Genomic DNA, 24,145 nt, shown 5'->3' with positions numbered 1-24,145 from the left:
CACTGTCTCAGTACAGAGGTTCCCCTCACTATCAACAGCATCTCCAGCATTCCTTTTTGAGAATCCCTCTTGCCTACCATCCTGTGGGAAGTACAGATGAGTAGAAATGGTGGTAGTGAATGGGGCAGGAGCAAACCTTTGGCTGCCAACTGTTTGGGAGTGAAACATAGGGAGGTGCCTCCCAAAGCTTGTATCCAGGTCACCTAAAACATACAGTGGTGGAAGACCGCACACAGCTCCCAGTCTGGGGTTGCAGCTCCCAAGTGCTGTTTGCCCTGTCTGCGTGTTGCTGGGGTGTGAACTGATTTAAACAAGTTCTCTTATAATTAAGGACAGTCAGTCTGTATGTTGGCTTTACAGGCACCCATCTGTACAGAGCAGATCTGCTTGCTACCCTCAGAGGATCCCTTCCTTCCCTCCCCATCGGCCTTGTTGGGGGATTAAAGCAGCAGTGGCCCCATACACAAACGCAGCTGGTTCCATTTGGTCAGCCTGAGCCTTGCTGTGAAACCACGACAAGAATTCCAGTAAGTTGGCAACACTGAAACACAAAGAAAACAACAATAGGAAAAGTCCTTCCGTGCAGAAAGGAATGTTTCAAGCACTGTTCCCCTACAGTGAAAGGAGAGAGGGTGGGAGGGAGGAGAGAGATTTGAAGAGGGCATGTCTCCCCCTCCCCCGGCAGCTCTGGATCTTGTGATGGAGAGATCTTATCCTCTCTTTGTGATTCAGAGGTGCCAGGAAGCTAATTGAATATTCTGATCTGCCCCCAGTGTTTCTTGTGGCTTGACCCCGGTGCTGTGTCGTACCACTACACCAAACAGCCCTGAACCTGCATAAATCACAACCTTGCAAAAGCCTGTGCTCCACATCTTCTCTCCCCACCCCCCCTTTTCCATCTTGATAGATAGAAAACCTTTACGGAAAGGTTTAGAGGGATTAGCGTCCTACAGGACCTGGAGAAAAATCACAGTCTGCTAATAAGCAGCAACATGTTCCTTTGCAACTTTTGCAGGAACAATACAAGCACCTCTACCCCTTAATTGAAACTGCCGTCCATGGCAAAAAGAAGAAGAGTTAAGCTTTGAAATATTGCTTAAGTTCTGTTGCAGCATCGGCAAACAGCCATTGCAGTATAATGAGCATAGCATGATGTTCATGCAGATGATATATGGTTTCTATAATGGTGATGTTATTGAAATTAACTTGACAAAGCCTCTTGCAAGACAAGTAGACCCATTCTTCTCCCATGGTATGTATGTATGCACAGTAGTCATTGTTGACATGCATGTGTATCTGTGCACACATGCAGATAAGGGAACAGCTCGGCATAATTAAATGTTCTACATGGAAAGCTATTTCTGACTAATATAAAACAAAATAATGATTTAACTTCACACAGTTTATATATGATGCTTCTGATCCCATAAGCAAAGCCTCCAAAATGTTTGTCCTTTTACCAAGGCTGCATTCCAGCCTGAAGTATTAGGGTATCTTTATCTTTCCCCTGTGATCCTACACACTGCTCTACCCTTGTTAAGAGGGTATATGGTTCCTGAAATGGCAGCAGTAAAACACAGGCAGACATTTCATGTGTGCTGCACACACTGTTGGAGACTTCGAACTTGAGTAGGGTGTCTCCAGCTGATATCTTAAGAATTCACAGCCAAAGCACTTTACTAAACTGATTTCATCAGCTAAGAAAGTGCAGAAGTAAGTTTCATCCCTACAGTTTTCCTTTCACAGTATTTATGTGAGGAGTACTAAATTCTTAGCTTTACCCCTGCATTGATGAGTAGGTGTTGTGATGTTTTTCAGAGTTATCAAAACTACTTTTCTTGTTTGGAGCGTGCCTTTGGGACGCTAAAACCTGGGACATATTTAACTTGCCGTCTGCAATTCCCCGATCTACTCAAACTACTTGAGTACTCAAAACACAGTGTAGCACCAATGGACTCTGATACAAAGTCTACAAAGTGCAGGGACTTGGAAGCATCTTGCCTATCCTGCAAAGTGTGGAAGGAGGGGCAGAGGCAGCCTGTGGCTGCAGGGCCTGGAGCGGTGCCTGATTCCCTCATGCTAGTTCCGGGGCCGCCGGGTATAAAGAGCTTTATCCAATGTCTGGAGGGTGGGAGTTTATAGAAAACGCGATGTCTCAACAGGCGAACACGCCTTTCTCCTGGAACTAGCGGGATAAGAAAAAGACACCAGGCTCCTTGTGTTGCTGCTGTGCAGATCAGCACCCCGACCCCGGAGTCGAGGAGCCAGCTTCTGAGGAAGCTGGAGCATCCCAGCCCAGATGGGACCTCACCATCGGATGGATGGAAGAGCAGCAACTGCTTGCAAACTGCTCATATTATTCACTGCATGCATAATGCGGGGCAGTTGCCAAGGTAAGCGCTATGCTCCAGACTCTCCGGAATGGGACTTGCACCGCAAGGAGCACATCCCTCTCCGGGGACTTCTATGAGAAAAAACAAAAGTGCCTGAAAGTAGAGGGTTAACGGGCGCTGACTCAAGGAGTTCTTTCTAACAGCTAGGGAAGACAGTTGGCTCTTTCCAGGAGTCATTTGATGGAGTCGGTTTCTTAAGAATACCACAAACGCCACCGGCTCCTTACCTTCACTTTATCTTGGTTTTAAATTACCCCAGGATGCTTTCTCTGATTGTTTTTCTGGTTTGTACAAACTTTTTTTTTTCTGATTGTACAAGACAGCAACACACAAATGGGGCTAAATTTGGAGGGGCAGCTCAGACATTGCAACTCCACTGTATAAACTCGCAGTTTTCCAGAGATGCAGGCGGGCAGTTTTTCCTGTAGCGAGTACTGCTTATGGGCTGTGGATGAGGCAAAAAATCCCCCCGCCCCAGACTTTTTGCATTTTTAACTTGTGATCTTTGTGCCCTTCTTGCTACTGGAGTATGGGTGATTTTGCAGAGCAGAGTTCACCTGCATTCCAAGAGCTGGTTTGGTGACCACTAAAGTTGTACCTAGAGTTGTTTTTGATGAGTGCACAGGCTGCGGCACTTGCACGTAGACAGGTTGGGCTGGGGGGTGGGGGGCGGGTTATGCATGGACACGCTTGTGTACGTGTGGTATATGCAGTCATTTACAGAAGGCTATAAGAAAGAAACAGATGCTTAGTCTGGAGCACAATAAGCTCCCCTCAGTCGGTCTCAGACGCAGATTTGAAGTTGAGAGAGGGAGAACTTTTTCTCTGGGCTTTACTGTTGCTAGGCGACATCGAGGAGCATGTGACGGGCAGAGCAGGCTGAGTGCTGCTCCTCTGGTACTAATCTGGCTGCTAGGGATGGAGTAGCTGTGTCCCCAAGTCCTCTCTCCGGCCTGTGACTGCAGCCCATCTTCCTGCCTTCCCCTTCTTCCCGCAGTTTAATTGCCTTGCAGTGCCAATCAAGCCTGTCTTGTTGGAGCAAGAGTGGCTGAAGTGCATTTCCTCCACCCCGTGTATTGACCTGCAGTCCTGCTGGTTCTGAGTGTCTCTGTGTATTACGTGTGTGTTCAAATTGTTAATCTGCTTTCCTTGCTCAACTCTTAGTTTAAGCTCCTTAGACAGAATCAACCAAGTAATTATACTGCAACTGCTGCTAGCAGCTCCCACTTCTGAGCAGGGAAATAAGAGATAGCTAATGTGCAGCAGGAGACCTGCAAAAACTCTGGCCAAGGAGGTCACACTGGGCAGAGTTAATCCTATGCACTGTTTTACATTGGATAGAATGGAAGCTGCAGTGTAGATTAAAACTTTATTTCTTTGCTGTACAGTTGCTTGTGATTGTTCAGGACGTGGCTAGTAAATGACAGAATAAGCAGAGAGATTTGAACTATATCCATAGGTAGTGGAAGTACAGAAGTTTTTTACTTTTATAATGTCTCCCTGTTCCCCTGTCCCTTCCCCCTGCCTTCACAGTAGAATAACTGTTGAAATGAAGCAGTGTAAATGATAGTGCTTTTCCTTGATTTACCTAATTCTGATTTTACTGGAATTGAACATACAGCTTATAAACTGAATAAAAATACTGCTTCTCATTATTACTAGGAGTACAGAGTCTGGTTCTGCAACCTTTGTAAGTCTTGTTGCCTGTGGGGTAATTGTTCTCAGAAAAAAATTGCTTCTGGAATCTCAAAAACTGGTTAAGTGAGGGTAGTGTCAAGCAGGAGCATCATGGGACTATGGTTAATGTTTGTTCTGAGGAATATCAAAGTGCTTCACACTCATAGTCATAAATTAGAGACAATGGATGGATGTTGTAGGTCAGCACTTTTGCAGAGAGCAAATGAGATCATTAGGGCAACTTCACATTTGAACCATGAGTTCTTTAATGTTACTGCAAAGCATACTAGATCTACATACTCATGCAATATTCTACATAGTATCTGTTACTGGGCTTACCTTGTCTAATGTGTAAGGCCTGCTGTACTTTTTTTTGATGAGTGAATATTTTTTTTGTTAATGGTTAAATATCAGAGGTACTGTTATTTTAGTTTCTTTATAAAATCATTAATATATATAATAATATATAATTAATAGAAATATGCTTTTCTTTATAAAAAGAAGCTTTCTTTCTAGACACAAAGTATGAATAACATTCTTCACAAATTTAATATAGTTAGTATTTCTGTAACCTGTATAATTCAGAATACTTAAATTTCATTCATTGCTTTTTGGTGTCCCTCAGGTCCTGATTACCTACTTTCAACTGAGATGATGTAAATCTTCCAGAAAATAAATGTATTAGTATTAAAATCATATTAATTATTTAATAAAGGACATTGGTGTTAATTTTTGTCACAAATTCTGTTAAATTAGTGCAAGTTACAAAACAGCGGTAGCATCATCTTTTCCAGACTTGCATGTACTTACACTGAAATTCTGGCTTTGCTGCAATTTATTGCAAAATACCAAATTGCTATGTAAAGGCCAGGATTCCACTGTATTGTGTAGTTTACAATCTTTACATTGCTGTTTGCATCTCCTCTCTTTCTGGCGGATACTTCTGAGGATCTTTTTATTTCTTTAGCATGCTTCATGTATAGAATCATAGATGATAAATTCACTTTACTTTGAATTACATGAGATCAGTGATTGCTTAGCCATGCTGTGTATTTTCCTTGCTCATAATCATAATCATGGAAACTTTCGAATTCTGGGAAATGCAATTGGAAATGCAAGCATTTCTATTAATGGTCTTTCTCACTACATATATGGAAATTTTTTTGAATTGTACATTCTCTATTAAGAGGCCAGAAGATCTAGTGCTTATTTTTTTGCTTCTCTTTTCAATAACTCATAGTTTATGATTTTTTTAAAGGTTTCTGTTATTGATTTTTCTTGGGTTTTTTTTTTGTTTGTTTGTTTATTTGTTTTCTTTTATTTTAGGAAAGCTGATTAGCTGTTCTCTATGCATCCTGGCAAAATGTGACTTGTCCAGAAACTTTGCTGTAACATGAAAGTTAGTGTATCAAATTTGATTTGCATCCTAAATCTCCGCAATGATAAATCATCAGCTTAATGCATCCCAGGCCAATATGAGTAAAATTTGTTACTATTATAAGGTCTCTGTTAGTCTGAGAATGGAGGCTATTCTAAGAATGAATGCATATGATGTGATATCTCAGAGATCACCGTGAACGTTTGCACGAAGTGGGACAGGCCAGAAAGGAATAGGTATAATAAGACTCGAGTAGAGAAGAGGTACAGCAGCTCTTTCTAGAATGGCATGGAGAAACATACTTTTCTATCAGGCATTGTAGTAGTTTAATTTCCAAATTAATAATTCAGTGGTTTTTAGACATTGTCTTCACTCAAATCTATTTAGTTTGTCTGTAGGATGATGTACAGTGACGTTGCTGTAGGCGACAGGCCACAGTCAGCATTCGTACTTCCTTGTACGGCACTGAGCACATTTAAATGACAGAGAAGCCTGTCTGTTAGATTCCACCCCTGCCAAGACCTAGTGTTTGAAGACCTTGAGTGAGACTTTCCTTGGAGACTGAGGATTTGGAAATAATGAGCAGGGAGAAAGGATGGCAAGAAAAACGATTATTGCAATGCAATCATAGAATTGAAAGGGTATTGTGCATGACCTGTGGGCTGCAGTGTTCATAATCCTGCACTAGTGCAATTTTCTTGATTTGTCTTGAAGATGTTCTCACACAAAATCAAGAGCAAAAATCCCACTGAGAGTCCATCTACCTGGCTTTAAACTGTTTTATTTCTTGGGGTCTGACAGTTTAAAAGTACCTATCAGTGAAACACATTATAGTCTTCTCGCATTTTAATTCATGAGTATTTCTGTGCACTAACAGGTTTTGGTTGGTTTTTTTTTTTTGGTTCCTTTTAATGAATAGCCCACTTGTAGTACATCTCTTGAATTTTCTTAATAATTTACCCTTTTTCTGTATTCTATTCAGTGAAGCATATCAGGTATTTGCAAAGTAATCAGCTAAAGCAAAGAATGGAGCAAACCACAGAATTTTAGTTAAAAATTGAAAGCAGTAATTGGATGACACCTGGTTAGATTTAGGTTCTATGCCAATGCTAGGATTACAGTAGATAATTAAGCTTACAGGAGTGAAGGCAAATAGAGACAGAGCATCTAAGGAGATTTTAACTAAGATAAATGTATGATGTGTACGATGCTTCTATTTGCCTGTAAGACAAATCAAAACCTTCTTTCATATATTGAGCTGATTGGAAATTTGAGCAATGAAATCCTACTTTAATCCAGATTTACTTGCCATGTGTTTTGCAGGAAATGAGCAAAGATTCATTTGGGGGAAAGGTAGAATGCAATTTCATTAAAGCCTTTTAATTCTTTTCCTTTTGGGCTTCCTGGATTGACATGAAATCAGTCATACTATTTGGAGCCTTTCCCTTCCATATACCTTCTTGCACTCTTAGATTATTGCCAGATCAAAGTCTAGTGGTATTTGGGTTTTTTTAACTAATCATTCTTTAGCACTGAACCTGGAGGTTTTTCTGTCAATATATATATTTTTTTAAAAATCTGAATACTCTTATTTTTAATTGAGCTGTAAGCAGGCACATTGTAGAGGAAGTTCAATTTATCTTTATGAATATTGGATCAAAATCTGTTTAGTCTTCCTACAATACTTATTTTTAGATCTGAGAGGTTGTGATAACTTTTCAGATAGACAAATATGTAACTTGAATCATATTGCACTATCACTTTTTTAAGCTGGAGTTGTCTCTTCTTTTCCAGAGCTCTTCTTAAAACATACTGGAACCATATAGGACTTTGGATGCTTCAAAGGAAATTACACTTTCCAGAAGTTGTCATTGTTGACACTAAAGGTCCCTTCTAATTAATGATTGACAGGTTGACTTCTATTTAAAGAGAAGTGGATGTTTTTATTCCACTGCGGCTAATCAGTGATGGTAATCAGATAATTTGCCAGTTTCTTTTTAGTAGCTTATGCTGAATGTGGCAGATAAAGCACAAAGATACTTTTGAAATTATTTAAAATTAATGTGCTTCTTTATATAATTTCATGACAACACATTATTCTTAAAATTACTTGAGCTGTTTCTAGATGAAGGAATAGTAAGTTTTCTTTTGAATCAACCCAGTGTGACTCCTTTAATTTAAAAGAAACTACCCTGAGTTGTACTGGTCTAAGACAGAAAATAGGATTCAGGAAGACTAAACATCTCTTTTAATAGCTTGGTATTGTTTTAGATCAATTTTGAAGTCCACTTTATTATGATAATGTTAATTTTATTAACCAGTTTTTGCTTCCATATCTCAGTGCACTTTTAGAACAGTTTAAGACAATGGAGTTTCATTAGTATGCATAGAAATGCCTAATGGAATGGATAGCCTTTAGTGGATTCCTTAAGCTTTTACTGTTGGTTTCAAGGCTTTTAATGTTTTCTTTGTTTTGCAATGCTTAAAGTGGATTAGAGATCAAGGATCACTGTTACAAGTTTTGGTTTGGATTAATGAAATGACATATAAAAGTTGACTGAAATTGTCCTACTTCTGTGACCTGTTTTATTTTATATTTTTAACATGAATAAATTGCCTTTGTTTTACAATCAAGAAGTCAGATCTTCAGTATAAGGGCACTGTTTACAGCAGCAGTGTGTCAGCCCAATTATTTCCTTGCACAAGCAGGTCATGATACTACACCCTGCTGAGTTGAGTCAGAGAATGGGGGTCCATTCCAATTGGGACTCCCTTTGATGGGGATTACAAGGTCATTCTTTTGTGGAGCAAGAAGATTGGGGGTTTTGTTGTCTTCTGTGGCATCTCTTTAAAAAAAAAAGGCATAGTCCACAAGATATCCCAGGAACTGATACGTTCATTGATATATTTAGGATCTAGGTAATGGTTTTTATCTTTATAAACCATGGTGCACATTTATCAACTCAGATAAATATACCATATAAAGTTTAGTTTATTTTGAGGAAGTATGAGACCTGCAGAACTGGAGTAGAGACATACATCAATAGTCCTCCTCAGATACGTCCCGAAGAATGGGGGCAAAATTTGCTACGTAAAGTTCCTATCGTTCAACACCAGTGGGAGACCCCATTTAGATCTGATCAAGCCCTTGTCATACTTTGCCATCTAAGGGCACAGTTCTGAGAAGCGATGAGCCAAGTGAACAGTTCAGTGCTGCTCGAAGTAGGATGCCCCACTATCCTTCCCTCTCTTCTCTGATATCCCATGCCCATGTTGCTGCCAGCCTAGAGTTTTTGGTGTGTGCTTTGTGCTAGCATGCCACTGCTCATCAGACCTTCTCTGAGGTGCTTTCACTTAGAAACCTGAGGGAAAACTAAACCAGACCTAGGGAATTAGGTGATTTCCTGGTGGTTTAGTGATTTTGAGCAGCATGCAGGTAGTAGTGGGGGGGTAGTTACTGGACTTCGGAAAAGAAAGAGTAAGAAGGAGAGCGCAAGTGAAAGAAAGAGAGGTGTTGGAAAGAGGGAGAGAAAGAGATACTGGATTCTCCTGTGATAAGTCAGTGAATTGTCTCTGCTAGCCATGCAACCACTGCCTACTGCTACTGCTACAAACTTAAAGGCAATGCTTGGCTGGCATGCTGGTTATCAAGAGTGGTCCATCAGGGCTGTAGTGAACAAGTGTTAGCGCTGCCAGAAACCCTTTTGTAAAGTTGTCTAGTGTAAACAGATGGCTTGGCTTGAGTGGGACTGCTCACATGTTCACTTTTGAGCAGGATTGTAGGGCTGTTCTCAACCTGCAATGCAATAAATGAACTGGATGATAACCAAGGACATGGAATGCTGCTGCAGTTTTTGTTGGCCTTCTAGCTGTGTTATTAAAAATAACTTTTACTACTGCAAGGCCTAGTAGTTTTTAAAACCATTTCATATGAAAGAAACAAGCTCGAGTTTATGTCTGAAATGAGTGACAAAAGTCTGTGGTATCTTCCATAAAAATATTTGAGCTGTTTGTATTACCTTTGCAGTTTTTAATTTTCTGCATGAAGTCAGCCACAGAACACACTTTAAAGCCTTGCTGAAACTGAGTGCAATACTTTTAAACTTGTTGACCTATTTAACTTTTTCTAATAGGAGACTTAAATCCTAAGAAATTTCATGAGGCAGTAGAGGGAGAGAGAGAGACCCAAATTACCACCCTGCTAAACGAAAAATCTTGTCGTTAAACATTCTGTATGGAGACACTGACTCTGGCCAGCAATATAACAGGCATGGTTGCAATCTTCTAGCAGGAGTTGTGAAAGACTGATGGAAAACTACTGCTATGAGGAAGGGATTACAATTTCAAGGCTGCAGGCCTGCAGGCAAATGCCTGCAGTTCTCTGAGCAATGTTATTTGTATGTTGTACACTACCACTGCCATACTTGGGAGACAATGTATACCTTTCCTGTTGTTTTATGTGCTTCCTTATGTAAGGACATAATGGGCAGTAGACAGTGTGCAGTAGTTGTATGTGCTTGTGTTTCCAGGGACATGGCAAGTGTAGGGCTTATGGAACTACACAAGCTAGAGCAGTTCTTCCCTACTATTCACCTCTTTGCCTGGAATGCTGCTTAGCGTAGCTAGCTAATATAATGAAGGCAATTACTTAAAATATTATGCCTAGCAGCCACCAATGAAAGAAAGTAACAGCAGAATCAAGCATCCTTAAAAAAATCCAAATGGATGAGTAAATCTGACAGAGAGTTTGGATGGTTAGAGAAGATCTGACTAAAATGCTTCCATTGGTGTTGGGGAAGCAGTAATGTTTCAGTCGGAGATGGTATTTCTTGTATCTGTCCTCCTTTGATGAATTAAAGGATTTCGTCATTTTAATGTGACACATTCATTAATATTACTATTTGTGTAAAAGGATTTTTAAAGTTATTTCAAAATAGAAAACTGTAAAGAAAATATACTACACTTAGAAATGAAATAGGCAAAGGATGATTTAGTTATTACTGTTCATTTTCAGGTCCATTAAGATAAAGCTGCATTTTGTGTGAGCATATTGGACAACAGTGTTGTTTCAGTTCAGGTGATCTTGACAGGGGGTTTGGAACTAGATGATCTTTAATGTCCCTTCCAACCCAAAGCATTCTGTGGTTCTATGATTGTTCATTTACTCAGGCCTGCCTTAGCATATGGAATTTGCTTTTCAGGAAGCTTTATAAGGAGTGATCAGTCATCTGCGAGCTGAAACAGTCTCACTACTGTATAAGGGAGAAATGTGAAGTGACAACGCATCCAAAGAAATATATGTAGTTCCCAATGTCATGGGCAGTAAGTAGTAAGCAGCATTAGAATGTCTGTCTAGGCACACTAGGTGCTTACAGTATGTAGTTTATCTGTTTATTATACTGAAACATCAGTTCTGCTTTTTTGAAAATGTTCTCACATTTTTAGCTTGCAACAAGTAACAGTCGCAATTTTTGAAGTGCAAAATGATGACTAATGCCCTGTAAAGCTTTGGGACACAACTTAAGTTGTCTTTTTTTTAAATCTAGAATCCTACTAATATGTTGGTGAAGAATTTTGTTGTGGATATGTGTTCTGTGGTGGGAAGACAGAAATAGCTTTCATTTTATGTGCTTACTGTATTTTATTATCTGTAAGGGAAAATGGTTTATTTTTTGCATGACATATTTCATTTTTCATTGAATAACTTGTGATATAATATTATAGTAAAGCTTATGATTTGGCAAAGTGCTATATGTTGCATAGCAATTTTCATTCTAGCAATGATAAATCAAAGAAATACAAAAAACTACACAATTTCGCTGTCATAAACTGCATTGGAAGGCTCTTACTGAGGCAGATTCTTACTGCTGCAATGACTCATCAGATTTCAGGAGTGCATGACTGAATTGAATGCAGGTCCTCATCTCAGCATGGGGTCTAATTCTGAGAAAAAACAGCACACTAGTTGGAAAATTTACTTAAAAAACAGTACAGCTCTCAAAATGAGTAGAACTTCCTGAGAAGTTTATCTGCATCTATTGGACTTTCTTAATGATATGTACTGTACATGTTCTCTTTAAGTTGTTTAAGCACTTTTTTTTCTATTTCCACACACTGTAGTTGTAAATACTTCCTAGTCTTGAAGATTTTCCTTGTTTGGTCATATTCCCCCCCTCCTTCTGTTACCCGGTTGTTATTCTACAGCAGCCTTGGGGCCATTAGCAAGATTCATTCTTATGAAAATGCTTGGGATGCTTCCTTCTGTGAGTAACTGAGGGTGTCTTTATTTCTACTGTGTTTGCTTGTTCTTCTTCCTTTTTATGTCATTTGGTCAATTAGAACAGATTTTTGCATATTTAGTGTGCCATTCATGAAAAAGAAGCTTCTGAGATTTAGGAGAGCTCCTACAGTGTGTGCTTCCCTGGAGTTCACAGGGCTTGCTTCACTTATGCAGCTAACACAATCACAACTGATTTGTGTGGATTAAGACACCTAATGCCAAGACAACTGGTTGAGGTTATCCAATTTAGTACAGAACATGTTCTTTACATGTAATGTGTCTGAAATACATTTTTGCATTGAGAAAGCTACTGGAGGTACTGGTTCTCTTGAATTTGGCCATACGGATAATGCCTTTACTAAATTCTCTAATAAGGGAGTAAAAATAGGTTTTATTAGTCTCATCCTGGAAAATACTTATATAAAGTTGAGATTAAAGAAAGTGTCCAACAAAAATTAATGGCTGATCCTCAGTTATCACTGAAGTACAAGAAATTTGACAGTGACCTAAATGGAAGAAGGAACCTGGTCTGTTCTGTATAAGGAATATTTACTTTATCAGTAGAAAGGAGTATCACCTCCTGTCTATTAGAATTAGCCCTTGCTTAAAGGGAATATTTCTCATTCCTGCCTTGTTCTAGGACTAAGAAGATAGTAATAGTTTATTTTTTGCTTTGAAAAAGTGTGTGAGTTGAAGCAAGATTATAAAGGACCAATTTTTATTGATTTGCTTATAGTACTGCATGATGTAAAAGATACATAGTATGGATATGTTCTGTTTGTCAGCACGTATGATAAATAAACTCTCATGGTTTTAAATTTAAGAAGTTTTTTTTTTTTTTACTTTTAGGGTCGGTGTGAATAATTTTAAAATATTAAATATCTTAACTTTTTTTTTACTTTTTACAAAATGATTGGTTTTAAAGTGATAATGTAGAAACCATGCTTATTTTGTTCTGAGTACCAGAGTTTTAAGGAAAAAAAAATTAAAACTGAGATTTTTTTTCCCTAAGAGGACCATATGTGGTTTATCAAAAAATTAGGAGCATTTTTTCTTTATTATTAGTTCAGGCTTATACTTTAAAAAAAATAAAATTGAGTAGATTTGTTAAAAAATAATTAGTAAACCATTTCTATTTTTATCAGGCTGTTTGCAGTTGTTGCTTTTTCAATTAATAAAGCTGAAGTAAGGTAGAGAGCGTGAGGATTATGAATATCTTTAACGTTGCTAGGAGGCATTTACAGTGTCATTCCTTTGAACTTGTTGTCTACAGGAGACTTGGACTCTTTATTTTGCAGGAAAGCTTTCCTGCTTAGTTTCAGTAGGTTAAAATCCTGAATTTCTTTAATTCTTGGATTTATGTTGAGGCATTAGCAGAAATTAATCTTTAGTCCTTTTATAACTGTATTACCTGAAAACAAATAGTTTAACATAAAGTACACTAATTTAAAGTATTTTTATGAAAGATTTTGCATGTGAGCATTAGTAAAATGAGATTTGATGCTTTAGTTTCAACGATGGCTTTAATTGTCAAGTGTCTGCATGTACAACATGCAGACACAAAGCATAGACTATAATGTAGATTTTGCTGGGTTTTTTTACTGCTTGGCAAGTAAAGGGAAACCGTATAAATCTGCTGATGTTGCAAGGAAATGTGATATTTCTAAGTCCATAAGCTCGTCAGCCTTGGTAGGCAATCCACCTAAGAGAAGGTCACTCTAAACAAACCTACATCCTGGGGACCTCACTGCCACTGTCCAAGCTTTGCTCGGCCCCGGCAGATGAACCTCAGGACTAAAGGGTGGGCTCAGTTCAGCGCACGCTGTGTCTCACCTAAAAATCCACTGCGCAGGCTGGAAGGGTTAATGACCTTTCCCAAAATCTTCGCTCGCGAAGACTGGCCATTATTATTAATTATTATTGAAAGACAATATTTTCACTTTTGGTCTTGAATTTTTAGGTGCTTTTTATTATAAATCAGTAATTTAAAATGTAGGTATTGGATCTTGCCTATCAGAGTAGAACCCATTTATTACGGCTTCTGATGCCTGTCATTCTGCTGAACACAGAATGTGGTTTACTCAAAACTAAGTCTAGCTAGTGTCAGTGAAGAACCAGATCTGTTGCTTCAAGTTCTGTCCTTTATCATTTCCACCACTGCCCCCTGACTCCCACCCCCAAATAATCTGAAATGTGCCTTGTTTCTTGTACTGTCTAATAAATGTACCAGCAACACAGAGTGTGCCTCTCATGTATGGTGCCTTTCTGGAGTGCTAACAGAGGGACAACAGCATATGACTATATGTTGGTGAGGGGAAGAACAGGGCCATTTGGCCTCTTGGCATTGGGGCACCCAGGTGAGTTCAAGAGTCTGTCGTCTTTATGCTGCAAACTGTCTGGATACAGCCGTTCTTTTTGTTACATCATTGTACAGCGCAAGGCACAAAGAGTTCTTGAGCAGCTGTATTATTTACTAATAATAATCTCGTCATATGCAATTGGATATCAATTCAGTAAAATAAATCCTACACTTCCCTATTAACATTGTGTTTCTGTCTCTCTGGCACTGCAGGTATTCTGCTATAGATTGTCCCTTGACTAGTCCCCTGTCTGCCTATTGATCCCTATACTAAGATCTTGCAGCCATGTGAAGTGGGTGCAGACACACATTTGTACTGCCTTTTTGTTGATATTGTCATTTAAAATTATTTGTCGAATACAACCTAGTTTAGAGACACATAGATACAAAAGATTTTGTGTTGCAAGGTCTTGAAGACTGCAGATAAATCTTCTACTGCTTTCTGTAATAGCTATAAATGCTTATGTGGTCTTTTTTTTGTAGATTGGAATAGTTTGTATTAAATAAAATGAAGTTTGAAGAGTGTAGAAAGATTGAAGGTTAAATATTGTCTCAAGGTATATGAAATTTAGCATAATTTTATCAGACTATTTTTTCTTATATTTTAAATAATATTTGTTCATTTTCCAATTGTAATTGCTAGCAGAATACTGCTTTTCAGTATCATAGGATATTATTATACAATAATAAGCTAAAGTTTTTCCTAAACTATGGGTTTTGTTTCTTTCTCCATTAGTGTGGGGGAACAGAGGTGGAATTTACAGAGGTTCAGCTTCCCCTCCCTGAGCATTCCAAACACTTGTGCTGTTTGGCATGTAATTAAGCAAGGCAAAAATATGATATCAAAGTGTATGGAGGGTGATTCTCCAGGATTCTTTTACCTGCAAGACCATTGGAATGGGCTGCTCTGTTTGGGGGCTGAATGGGAGCAGAGAATACCCTTAGTTGGAAGACAGAAAGGGAGAAAAGAGAACTTGTCACTTATTTTTCTCACTTTTCTTTTTTTGAATTTTATGTGGAAGAGGTTTGTAATGCCCAGTTTGTTTGCATTTACTTGTTGAAAACCTGAAGATGTATTAAAAGTGGAACTGTTCAGTTGAAAAGATATTGCCTTGAAGAACATTACTCTTTTAAATTAAAAAAAAAAAATCTGTAGAGGGAGTTGATTCCTAAAGTGTAAAGTAATTGCAGCAGTGTAACTTTGATTTTTGAGTGGACAGTTTGAGAGTGGTACAATCTACCCTGGGCTTAATACATTCCTCATTACTTTAAATCCTTCATTCAGGCTTAACTGTTAAAGAAGTGTTAGCAGTTCTCAAAGGTATTGTGAGTACAGGGAAGGGAGAACGAATGAGGGGGTTTGGCCTATTCTGTGGAGTCAGAATGAACAGTCATGACCCTTAATCTGTGGATGACAAATGTAATTCAAAAGATTTGTAGTCAGAGTTAAAAGTGTGAGGGACTTCAAGGTTGAATGGGCAGGTAGAAAATGTGTGAAAAGAATAGAAAGGACTAGAACTGTTCAGGAAGGAACTGCAGGGAGTCTAAAGTAATGCAGAGTGGCAAAGAGTAAGGCTGTATTGGTTTCTACTGTAAGTCAAACATAACATTCTGGTTTTGATACAAGATGATTGAATTTAAGATATTTCTACAGAAACATTGGCACAAATGAAGCCCAGTGAAGGTTGAGAGGGTGTGGTGGACTACCTTCCTATTGAAGACTGTAGCCCTATGGGTTAGAGCATTGTGCTGTGAAATGTATGAAGCTATTAACCTGTCTCTCTTCTGCTTGAGTTCCCTATGACTTTGAGTTCCCCATGACATTGAGTAACATTCATTAGTGTTGTAAAGGTTGACTGTCATCCTCTAACAGCAGTGGGGTCTGTCTTAGGCAGTGGTTTACCATAGGATACTTCATTCATATGCAGGCAGCAATTGTTGCAGAACAGAAGGTGAATAGTGCTTGTATTGCATTATTTCCTTTGGTAAAAGATGCATTTACTTTTAATAAATTAAAAGTGAAAAAGATATTTTATTTAGTTTGTGTTTTGTTCAATCTTTGCTCTGGCAAAATCGCTATCATGTTGCTTTATTCCAGTGGAAAATGACTACCTGACATAATCTTTGTTCAAGCAGCTTTCCCAGAGCCAGTAATGTAAGACCTTGTTTTACCTGAGCAACTTCTGAATCTTAAACATCCACTCAGAATCTCTTACAGAAGAATCCCAGACACAGAGAACAATGGAAAGTCTAGTGACACAATCAGCATAAAGCCCAAATATAGTAAGTGTAGGAAGAAGTTTAGAAATAGGGCTTTGGGCTATATTTTTGCAGTGATGGTTCTGATCTTTGATTTGCATTTTTCAGTATTAGACTGGCTTATATTAAATATTATCTCATATATTTGTTATAGCCTTGGTGTCTTCCTGAATATTGAGCAGTTGAAACAAATCTTACCTTTCCAAATTATTTTTGTTAATGCCCAGAGATTCTTCATATATATTCTGGTGTCATTTTAAGGTCTGCCATGCATTTTAGCCTGTATTTTACTAATGCTTTAATGACAGTGAGAATTATGTTAATAGTAGAGCAACACCAAAAATTCAATCATTTCTGAAATTCAAACTTTCAAAAGTCTATCAAAATCTTTTCTATTAGCAATTTTTAAGCATGACAGTGAAGACTGATTATTTTATTGCTCCTTTTTAAACTCACTCGTTATTTCCTCCAGCAATCTTGCTAACAGGATTCTGTTTGCCTAAAAGAAGTGTCTGGTTTTATCAGCATTTGTCAGAGTAAATCTGAATTTCCATGTAAATTAGGTCATTAGTATTAATTTTTATCAATATCTGACTGATAATTGAGCTGTCTTGCCATTAAAAAAACCCCACAAAAACTCTTATGAAAAGGAAAACCTTCAAAAAAATTACTAATGACTAAATCTGGAGTGAATTGAGGCTTCAAATAACGTCCATAAACAAGCTAATATCCCTTGTCTTCTGACAGTCCCCACTCTTGCTGAAACCCAGGTGCTGCAGGCTCACGTTGCATAGCATATACCAAACCTGGTTATTGCTGACATGGTTATTTTTCTTTCATTCTGGGTATTTCTCCTGGGTATTTGTAGGAGTAATTTTGTAATCATGCATTCTTCTCCTGATTGCTTTCTCCTTTATCAAAGTTAGAATTGTTTTTGACCACAGTTGAAGCATAAGCTTTTTAGAACCTTTGTGAGAAGTGCCCTTGATGTTTTTACTTCTTTCATATTATTTGTTTTCAAAGATTATCTCTTTAATGAATTTACATAATTATCTGCTATGTCATTTTCTTTGTTCTAAAGATAATATAAAACAGTGGTAAGTATCAGTCTTTCATATTTTTATAGGTATTTCAGAGCTCTTTGCCTTCAGTTATAAGTAGGCATAGAAGATAACACTGTAAAGCCTAATGCCATAATTAAATGAGTTATAACAGTTCTGCTGAAGAATTATATAATGGACATTGATACAGCACTTACTGTATGTAGGTGTGAGCAACTTAAACTATGATTCTGCAAAGTATTACAGAGTGTAGCAGAACTGTGTGATTCTCAGGTTTTGTGTTAACATTCACTCACCATTTCTCATACTGTACAAAGACTGCTGTGTTTATAATGCTTTTAAAAAAGTTTATCAGTGTTATCTTCTCATTTTAATCACTAGAAGGGTATGTTTAACTACAGGAACTTAATACAAGATAGGCAAAATAAATTGCCAGTGTTGTACATAGTGCTTGATTTTTTTTTAGCTAATTATTATTTAGAAATAATGTACAAATTACTCATATTGATTGCTTATAAGCATGTGTTTATTTAAAAATTATAATCATGTGGATGCAGATTTAATTCTCTATTGTAACTTCTTAAGTAAGTGACTATGAATATTCCAGTAGTTTTGAAAACAATAATATATTAAATATACAAGCAGATTTAGTGTTTGCTTTGCTTAGTAATTGCAACTGATAAATGGTGGTTTATGTGTTGTGTTTATTAGAGCTTTAACTGCTAATCTTATATGAAAATATTGCTTTGTAGGGCAAAATTCAGGGAGAGGGCCTGGGATTCCAGAGTGAACTTGTACATTCCTTCAGGGCATTTTTGCAAGGGAGGTTGTTGTGTTTTAAAGGTAGTTGATAAGAGACCTGCACCACCAACCCCAGACCTGCACCACCAACCACCATCATGCATTAGTCTATAGAAGGTATTTGGGTGAACATACTCCTGTACCACTCCGTACCACCATTTATCCAAGTGAAATTTTTGACCATTTGCAGGATACATTATAAATCAGGATGTCACTACCAGACAATCAGATTTGAACATTCCTTGCATAAAGTAGCTTGCCTATATCCCTTAGGAATACATCACTTAACTGTGTTTATGTGACAGTGTTGATATGCCTGGTTTTACATGAAAGTTAGGGTAGTGTGTTATTTATGTCATCACAAATTCATGAAGTAGGTGGTTGTGCTTTATATATACTGAGGTTATCTTCTCTGGACAAATCATTCGGAATAATTGAAAGATGTAGTTTTATCTTATGGCTGTTAATTAAATCAGGAAACAGGACTTTTTTTTTCTTCAGAGTTGGACTTTGCTACTACCTCAGGTTTTTTCAGTGTTCCCTTCTCTGAGGTGCTGACAACAGATCAACATGAAACAGAGCGCTGTTGAACCTAATTATGTTATAGCTCATTGTTTTGGGGACCTATAAAACTGTTCACTCCCTTTTTATGAGGCCATAGTCACAATGAAAGGCCATAAACGGTGCCTTTTCTCTTTCCTATGGGACTGGAGATTTCATTAGTTGACTAATAAAGGCCTGGTCGAGCTGCATTTACACCTGGGAATGAATGCTTCTTTATCAGGTCTTAATCCTTAGTAGGTCAAGCAGGAGGGAATGACAGCAGGACAGCTTTTGATCAGCCATAAATGGCTGAAAGCTTAATTTTTTAAAAATTATTTGCTATTCAGATCTTGACTGGAGACATGCTTGTACTTCAGAAAAAAGATTTTAAGTATGTGGACATTATTAAAAAACAAAACAGACCTGAGATTTTCTACACTTTCAAGCATTTACTGATGAAACAAGATTTCCACGTTAGCTAAAAGGATTATTATTATTATTATTATTATTATTATTATTATTATTATTATTATTATTATTATTATTTTAAAATCCTCATAGACTTTGGAGACCACTATTGTTTAACATGTTTAGTCCTTAGAAATAACGTGCAAAATGATTCCCTACCTTTATTTAAAGTCTATACTGCTTGGGAATTTAACATTGATACATTCCTGCTAAATAGGTTTCTGTAGTGTAGGTACTCTTCTGAGAGTTGTTTAGGTTAATTTTCCTTTTTAAAAATTGTTTTTGTTTTGTTTGTATAATATAAAAATATTAAAATTGTTGAAATTTTCTAACAATTTAGTTGGGAATGTCCTGTAATGTTTAGAGATGGTTATTTACTTTTTTTGTTTGACTGGGTGTATAGAGATCTTTTTTGTCTATGTACTTTTTAATATTTTTTGTATTATTGTAATATCATTTTCTCTCCTTTCTGTGCCACAAGGCAATGGATAGATTACAGTTGTTTAACAGGAATGAACGTCACTGTCTGTGTTTATGTGCCTGTCCTGCTAACCTGCTCGTTCCTCTGGTTTACCGCAGGATGTGAGCGGGGGCAGTTTCGCTGTGGGAATGGCCGCTGTATTCCTGCAGATTGGAGGTGTGATGGGGCCAGAGACTGCTCGGATGACACAGATGAAGCTGGTTGCCGTGAGTGAAACAAATACAGAGCAACTTTTTTGTAATATAATTAATAAGATCCCAATGTACATGGGGTACAAGAATGAATATTGAAGAGGGAGAAAACTCGTTGTCTTGAGATACTGCAGAATCTCTTTGAGTCATATGTAATGAGTTTATTTGCTTTGGTAGTCAGAAAATCTAGTACTACTCAGCTTCTAACATGACTTAATCTTTTCTTAAAAATCTGACTGTCCAATAATGCAATTTCATTTTGTGACTAACGTTCTAAGTAGATGTAGAAATGTATTGTATTCTATTACTGCAGTAATCCCGAATATTGCATATGTACACAGCTATATCAGCATCACTTGTGGTCCAAATCTTTGGATTTTTCAAGCCCTGGAAAACAAACTCTGCCTACTGCACCTAAAGTAGAGTTGTGCTTAGCTGTCTAGAGTTGGCTGTGCTGTGCCAGCAGCTCAGGGACAATTGTATTCATATGGACCGTAATATTCACGCACAAAGATGGATGGAAATGGGAAAGCTGTGAGGATGAAGAATTTTCTTCCACAGTCTATTTTCAGGAACTCACCTGCATTTTACCTTCTTGGATACAGTATTTTTTGAGGTCTTGTGTGTTGGTGCAGTTATCAGCCCACTTACAGTTTTTGGCCCTCAGCTGATGGGGAGTAAGGAAGACTACTTTATGTCAGTTCTTTTCACATTGTATTATTTTTTTACTGCTTGACCCATATAATAATTGGAGGTCATTGACATGGCTTGGCAGTCTGATTTGTTGCATAGCACTTCAGTTAGCTTAAAAAAAGCAGTGCAGTTCTGGGTGAAGAATGCCTTTAAACTAAATGGTGTTGTCCTATAGCCTTTTTTTATTTTCTTTCTAGCTGTTTCAACTAGACATAATATTATGTATCAACTTAGTTCTGAACTGCAACTGAAAAGAAGTCACTGGGCTTTGAAAAAGGAGTGGATAAAATTCATCTTGACTTTGTGAAAGATAAAAAAAAAACCCAAACAGAAAAAACAACAAAAATCAGGACCCTTACTACATTTGTCATAGTTATAAACATGAAATTTTTCTCATTTTAATACATGTGATGAATTAGGAAGACGAAAATTAAACTTTTCAATTTTTTTCAGTTAATTGTACTTCTAAAAACAGTATGTTAATGTGCCATAGGTAGTAGGGCACATCAGGTGTAGCAAGATAGTTTTAAACTGTTTAAAACTGGTCTGAGATTAAAATCATATTAAAAGATTATCCTTTTGGTTCCCAAAGCGGGAATTAAAAAAGTATGCAAGAAGTATATGTCTAGTATGTGATCTATTTTATCCCTCCAATTAGTTTACCTCTAATGTTATTTTGTTCTTTGCAACTCTGAATCTACAAATTTTCTCCCTTGATGCTTTGGTTACACTGGAAGTTGTGCTTACACATCATCCCATGAACACAAAGTGTTTCTAGTTAACCTTGCACAACTGCAAAAACATGATCCTGAGAAAAAAAGATGGTTAAGACCAGGGTCCTGTCTACTGGACTGTGTTGTGCTAGTGATTCTTCCCAGGGTTATTAACTAGGGACAGAGTAGGCTGTAATACAGTTTCAAACATTTATTTTGATCTTTCTCTTTGATGGGTTCCTTGTTGTTTGTCTATTTGAAAAGTACGGGGTGGAGCTGGGACAATAATTCAGATTGTTCTGACCTGGCCCTCACTCTTTCCTCATGAATTCACAGGGAAGAATCACAAGCTTGTCTTGAAAGGCCTTCTTCCTACCAGGGATAGAGCACCTGAGGTGGAGTGACAGCAATTGAACAGACCCGTGTGAGACTAGGGAGGCTGGTGTGACTCCATAGATTACTGAAAAAAAAGGGGCTCTGCTGGAGGGCAGTTCAGAACCTGAACCTCTTTGGGGCCTGCCTTCTAGAGGAGCCTGGGTTTCTAGGAGAGGATATAAAGCTGAACATTCCTGTGCAGAAGTTCACTAAGCTGAGTTTTGCCTTTGAGCATCCTTTTGCTGGTCCCCTTTCCCCTCTCGGGTCTGTCTGTTTTCTTTGATCTGTTAAACGCTTCATGTGTTTTGTGGAACTTAAAGTTCATCAACACTTGAACTTTAAGCTTTCTTTTCTCTTATGCAATTATTTTCTCTGAAAGTGCTTTCCCAGGTGTCTGTGAAATGACAGTTTTTTTCTTTGCTTACACTAGCCCAACCTACCTGTGAGGGAAATCAGTTTCAGTGTCAGACTGATGGCGAATGTATTCCACAGTCATGGGTTTGTGATGATGAGGAAGACTGTGAAGATGGCTCAGATGAGCATCAACAATGTCGTAAGTATTTTAAGTTTAATGTTATACTAGCTTTGTGAAATAAGGTATTTTACATAGCATCACATTGAGAACATACACAAACAAGCCTGCTGGAAGTACTGAAGAGTCTCTCTAAAGTGTTTCTAGAAATTAAATGATCTGAAGTCTGAAGTAGATAGAATACAGAAAATATGTCCAAAAAGACACCCCCAGATATTGAAATCTGAAAATTACTGATGTTTGAGTTAATTAAAAAAAGAAAAATAAACAGTGTATATTAGTTTAACACTTGATACAAAATTTAGTAGTTTTAAAAACAGTGAAGTAGACATAATACTATGATGTCTGCTCTATCTGTTACCTAACAAAATTCACACTGGCATCTTAGAACTATATATAAAAAAACCTGAGAATGATTATTGCACCAAATTACATTCTCTGCATTATTGCATAAGATGGAGTGTTCTGAAGAACTGGTTTCCTGCTACTTCTAGTATTAGAAGTTACATTAATTGATGAGGACAAGATTAATTTATTTTCATTTTGATTCTATGTATAATTTTTTTATCATTTCTTTAAACTGAACAACTCTGGAGCAACTCACCAACCCCTGGGGAGGTTCAAAGTTTTAAGTTTGGAAGGATTTTGCTCACAGACTTGTTTTGTGCTTTTATATCTTGATACTTGTTCCCACTGAGGATGGAAAAATTTCAGTGAAAGTTAACTGCCTTTTGCTCCTCTCTTCCTCTGAGAAGGTGTCAGCACAACTGCTGGTTATGTTTTAACTAAGGAATCTGTAGATACAAAATGCAAAATGAGCAACAACTCTGAGTTTGACTTTTGAACTAGGTCACTGTAACATTGTTCTCCATGTACTAGTTAATCATGAGTGTTAGTAACTACACAGTGGCACTGTGCTGCTGCCATTTTTGAGTAATCTCCTGGTATTTGTCCTTGTTCTTCTAAAGGGACTTTTTATCTCTGTGTTTGGGAAACCTAGAGGAGCTTTTCCTCCTTGAAATGTTAAAAATTTTTCCTGAGAAAACTAGCCGACAGCTCTGGAAGTCATATGTGCAGAATTAAAACAAATTGTTTTACTTTACTGTCTTGCTCTTGTTTTTCCTCATGACCCTAGTATCCCAGTAGCTGATCTTACTTTGAGAACACTGCTGGCAGAAGGCAGCACAGAGAGCCCCTGTAGAGCAGATGATGCCCAAACGCCCGTGTATAGACTGGGATATGTTGAGATATAGCATGAGTTTGAAGGAAACATGTGCAGGTGGCAGAGGGAAGGAAAAGTTTACTGTAAGTTTGCCCTTCAGCTGTATCTTCACATATTCAATTACTTTGCCTAAAAAGAACTGAAAGTTTGATTTAACTGTAGTGGAATCAAGGTAGAATTGAACAATTTTACGTGGTTGCTTTTCACTGACACCTGTCATCATAAGACCGTCATAATATTCTTGATCCTCTCTTCGTTATAAATGTAAACAATTTGTGACTGTTGAGGCCCTGGCTGTATTAGAAAGCAGTGCCTTACCTTCAGCTCTGCTGTGTTTTATGTTGTGACATTCTTATTGACCAAATAACTTAGTTACTGACAGATTTTGACCCAGTAAATAAAATAATAGAGAAAACTTTAAATCAGTGAGAATTAGTAATTTAATGTTTTTGGCAGAACAATTGTAGGGAGGTAATTTTTAACCTAGGGGTCAACCCCTTCAGTGAGAAAAGCAGTGAACTTGCTGACTTACAGAAGGCCTCACAGAGCTATCCCATCTGTCATGTACTTGTCAAATGTTCTTCAGTCTCCCTGAAAAATCAGTACATGAGAGGAGAAAGTGCTGATATTTATGAGAAAGATTAAGAAGTTAAGGAGGAAGAAGGACAATGCTTTTCTTCATAAAAAGTCTTGGTTGATGGAAAAGACTGATGGAGTGC

General features: G+C 37.6%; 1 protein-coding gene across 1 annotated transcript in view; it reads left to right on the top strand.

Moving 5' to 3' along the window:
* The first annotated feature begins 403 nt into the window (after nucleotides 1-403).
* Nucleotides 404-24,145, top strand: part of LRP2 (LDL receptor related protein 2) — a 119,773-nt gene continuing 96,031 nt past the window's right edge. The window contains exons 1-4 of the mRNA XM_039387984.1: nucleotides 404-527; nucleotides 2,163-2,393; nucleotides 19,799-19,906; nucleotides 22,103-22,225. Of these exons, the coding sequence (XP_039243918.1) occupies nucleotides 2,300-2,393; nucleotides 19,799-19,906; nucleotides 22,103-22,225 (325 nt within the window). The 5' untranslated portion in view covers nucleotides 404-527; nucleotides 2,163-2,299. The remainder of the gene's footprint in view (nucleotides 528-2,162; nucleotides 2,394-19,798; nucleotides 19,907-22,102; nucleotides 22,226-24,145) is intronic.

The sequence above is a fragment of the Pipra filicauda genome, unplaced genomic scaffold, assembly GCF_003945595.2.
Source record: "Pipra filicauda isolate LSUMZ 115617 unplaced genomic scaffold, ASM394559v2 scaffold5_size6683894_pilon, whole genome shotgun sequence".
NCBI lineage: Eukaryota > Metazoa > Chordata > Aves > Passeriformes > Pipridae > Pipra > Pipra filicauda.
This window is presented reverse-complemented; position numbering and strand designations above follow the sequence as displayed.